General features: G+C 38.2%; 1 protein-coding gene across 2 annotated transcripts in view; it reads left to right on the top strand.

The window, feature by feature from the left end:
• Window positions 1–1330: 1330 nt before the first annotated feature.
• Window positions 1331–2922, top strand: part of LOC111439249 (CCR4-NOT transcription complex subunit 3-like) — a 20757-nt gene continuing 19165 nt past the window's right edge. For both annotated transcript variants that reach the window (XM_023077022.1, XM_023077021.1), the window contains exons 1-2: window positions 1331–1609; window positions 1690–1821. In XM_023077022.1, coding sequence (XP_022932790.1) covers window positions 1517–1609; window positions 1690–1821 — 225 coding nt within the window. In that variant the 5' untranslated portion in view covers window positions 1331–1516. The remainder of the gene's footprint in view (window positions 1610–1689; window positions 1822–2922) is intronic.

The following is a 2922-nucleotide window of genomic DNA, read 5'->3' as shown; positions in this document are numbered from 1 at the left end:
AAAAAAAAAAAAAAAAAAAAAAAAAAAAAAAAAAAAAAAAAAAAAAAAAAAAAAAAAAAAAAGTTGATGTATTATTTTATAAAGTAATAGACTTAGCATGATTTTTAACTACCTTCCTTTTGTCTTTATTCTATTAAATATTGGATAAAATATGCCCAGAAAAATCTATTATTACGAGTGTTTATTGGACCAATTGATTTGAATCAACTATGATTGAGTATCGTCGTCCTGACTAAACTTGCAAAGTGTCATGAAGAGATTCGTTCATGTTGCTGCATCACGTGATTAAATATAAGTTTTAAAAAGGAAATTTAATCTATGGGCGATGTGTAGGTCAAGCTTTCAAGTTTGGTCACATAATTTAACGCTCAATCCTAAGGCTATGGGCAGCGATTGTCATTGAGCTCGCTGAAGTCTGTAGATTGTAGATCGGGGTTTGGAGGCTACACAAATTTCAATTGCATGGCTGACTCTGGATTTTTTAACCAGCTTTAAGTTTGATATCTTTAATACGTTGAATGACATTCGATCGTTTACGAGCTTGATTGGATGAATTTTTTATGTTGTATGCTCATATGGTCATAGATTACTTCTCCAATTATGTAATGTATGAATCATACACCCATATTATTATTGATGCTTCTTTCTTTTCCTTTAGTTCCGGTCGCGTGAGCGAGTGACCTAGAGGTATAAACACAAGTTGAGGCTTGACTAAGCTAGAAGGGTGGAGTATTTGTAATCTTTAAAGGGGAGCTAGAAGAGTGAAGGAATCAGGCCAAGTTAGTTTCGATTAAGATAAGTGGATAGCGTACGAAGTGTAGAATGATAACTCAAGCTACGCCAGGCAGAATAAAAAATTGCAACTCTTAACAGCCCAATAATTGAAAACACTAAGCGATCACACCTCACAAATACTTGACACTTGAATATGTCACATGAGCAATAACATTTTAGGTAATGACTAGCCAATTTACCCTAAGACCTCGTAGAAACCCTCGATAGGTATAGATGTGAAAGAGTTGAGTAAGAGCCATCATAAGACAATGAGGGCCCAAATAAGGCTAGTACATGAGATACTATGCAATGAATTATGATAGGGCCAAGGCTCGAGGAATAAAGAGAGTTAGAGGGCACGTAAGTTCACTTAAATAATAATTATGTTTTTAGGTTATCTCTTAAACTATCTTAGGGATTGTTTTCTTAACACAAACTACTTCAGATCTTCTAATTAAAATATTTATAGTTTATATATTGTTTTAACAAAAAAGAAAAAAAAAAGAGAAAAAACATCCTGTTAAATGAGAAATAGAATAATACGGAGTAGCAAAGGCATCGCGCCGAGTCTTTCATGTTTCTCAATTGATCATCTTCCTCCCAATCGATGCCCGTACATATGAAACAAGAGAGACCCAGCAGGGATTGAGCCAATCTGATTCTTCGTTCGCCCTTCCTTAACAATCCTCCACCTTCCTGTTTTCGATAATTTATTCCTGAAATCTTCATCTCTGGTTCCGCCATGGGTGCGAGTCGGAAGCTCCAAGGGGAAATTGACCGAGTTCTTAAGAAGGTACAAGAAGGGGTTGACGTCTTTGACAGCATTTGGAACAAGGTTCGTTTCCACCACCCTTGCGAGCTTTGCGTGTGCATTTGGAGCTTGCCCTTACTTTTTCTTGTCTCTCTCGCTTCTAGGTTTATGATACCGACAATTCCAACCAGAAGGAGAAATTTGAGGCGGACTTGAAGAAGGAAATAAAGAAGCTTCAGAGGTACAGGGACCAAATCAAGACCTGGATTCAGTCCAGTGAGATTAAGGATAAGAAGGTTTCTCTTCTCTATTGTATCTTTATGTTCTCAACGTTACTGTGATATCTGTCCACTTTCAATGGCAAATTCATTCCTAGGACGGCGATTTTTTTTTTCCTTTTCTTTTTGCGCTCATCCAATCGGTTCTTAGTAGTTAGTACATACCAAAGTTGATCACTCGCACGAGCATTTTATAGTTGAGAATTGAAGTCCGTTTACCTTTTTAAAGATCCAGAAGTTGTAGCTCGTAACATCTAAACACAGCTTACCTAAGATGGACCAAATGGGGAGAGAGATCCATCCTACCTTGGACTCTATACCCCATGTTGAGATCATCTAGCGCGTCTCCTACTAGAAACCTTGAGCTCTCTTGGATATTTGGTCTTCCATATGGCTTTGGTCAATCTCTTTATTAACAAAAGTAGACTGTAGACCTGGAGGTTGATTGGTTGGTTGATAAAAGGGAGCCTAGAATATTCACCTCATCTGTCCAGCATCCATTGCATCTTATACTGACCCAATATTTGGTCACACTGTATTTTTAATGCATTACCTGAGGAATCAATCTAATACTTTTTGCCCATTCCACGAGGAATTTGAAAAAGAAAACATAATGGCCTCTCCCACAACTCTTAATGGATATGCTACATATTATCATCTTGAAGGTCGATGATTTGATTCCCCACCCCCGATGGTTGAACTCAAAACAAATTTCCTCCCATAGCCAAACTTCTGTTCAAATCTTGAAGTTTAAAATTTTTTCTTCTATTGTTCACAAAATAGTGGTAGAAACTTGAATCCTGATCCTCTTCTAAGAATAAACTCTCGCTTCCTCTGTGAGGTGTATTTCTTTGACTCAATTAGCCAATTATTTCTTGAAGAAATTTAAGGTTGCCAAGCGTTTTCTTCTTCCAGATTATAATATTATCCTTTGCTGATTTAAGCTAATGATCAAACGCAAAGCCTGGCCACTCCTCAACTAATTTGATTCCACCATTTTTCCAGAGAAAGACATAACCGACTAATGCTGCAGTTAACAGTTCCAAATTTGAGAGGGCTTTGGACCCCCCCCCCCCCCCCCCCCCCCCCCCCCCCCCCCCCCCCCCCCCCCCCCCCCCC

The sequence above is a fragment of the Cucurbita moschata genome, unplaced genomic scaffold (genome assembly GCF_002738365.1).
Source record: "Cucurbita moschata cultivar Rifu unplaced genomic scaffold, Cmos_1.0 Cmo_Scf00088, whole genome shotgun sequence".
Classification (NCBI taxonomy): Eukaryota; Viridiplantae; Streptophyta; class Magnoliopsida; order Cucurbitales; family Cucurbitaceae; genus Cucurbita; species Cucurbita moschata.
Note: the sequence above shows the minus strand (reverse complement) of the source record. Positions and strands in the feature narration are given on the sequence as shown.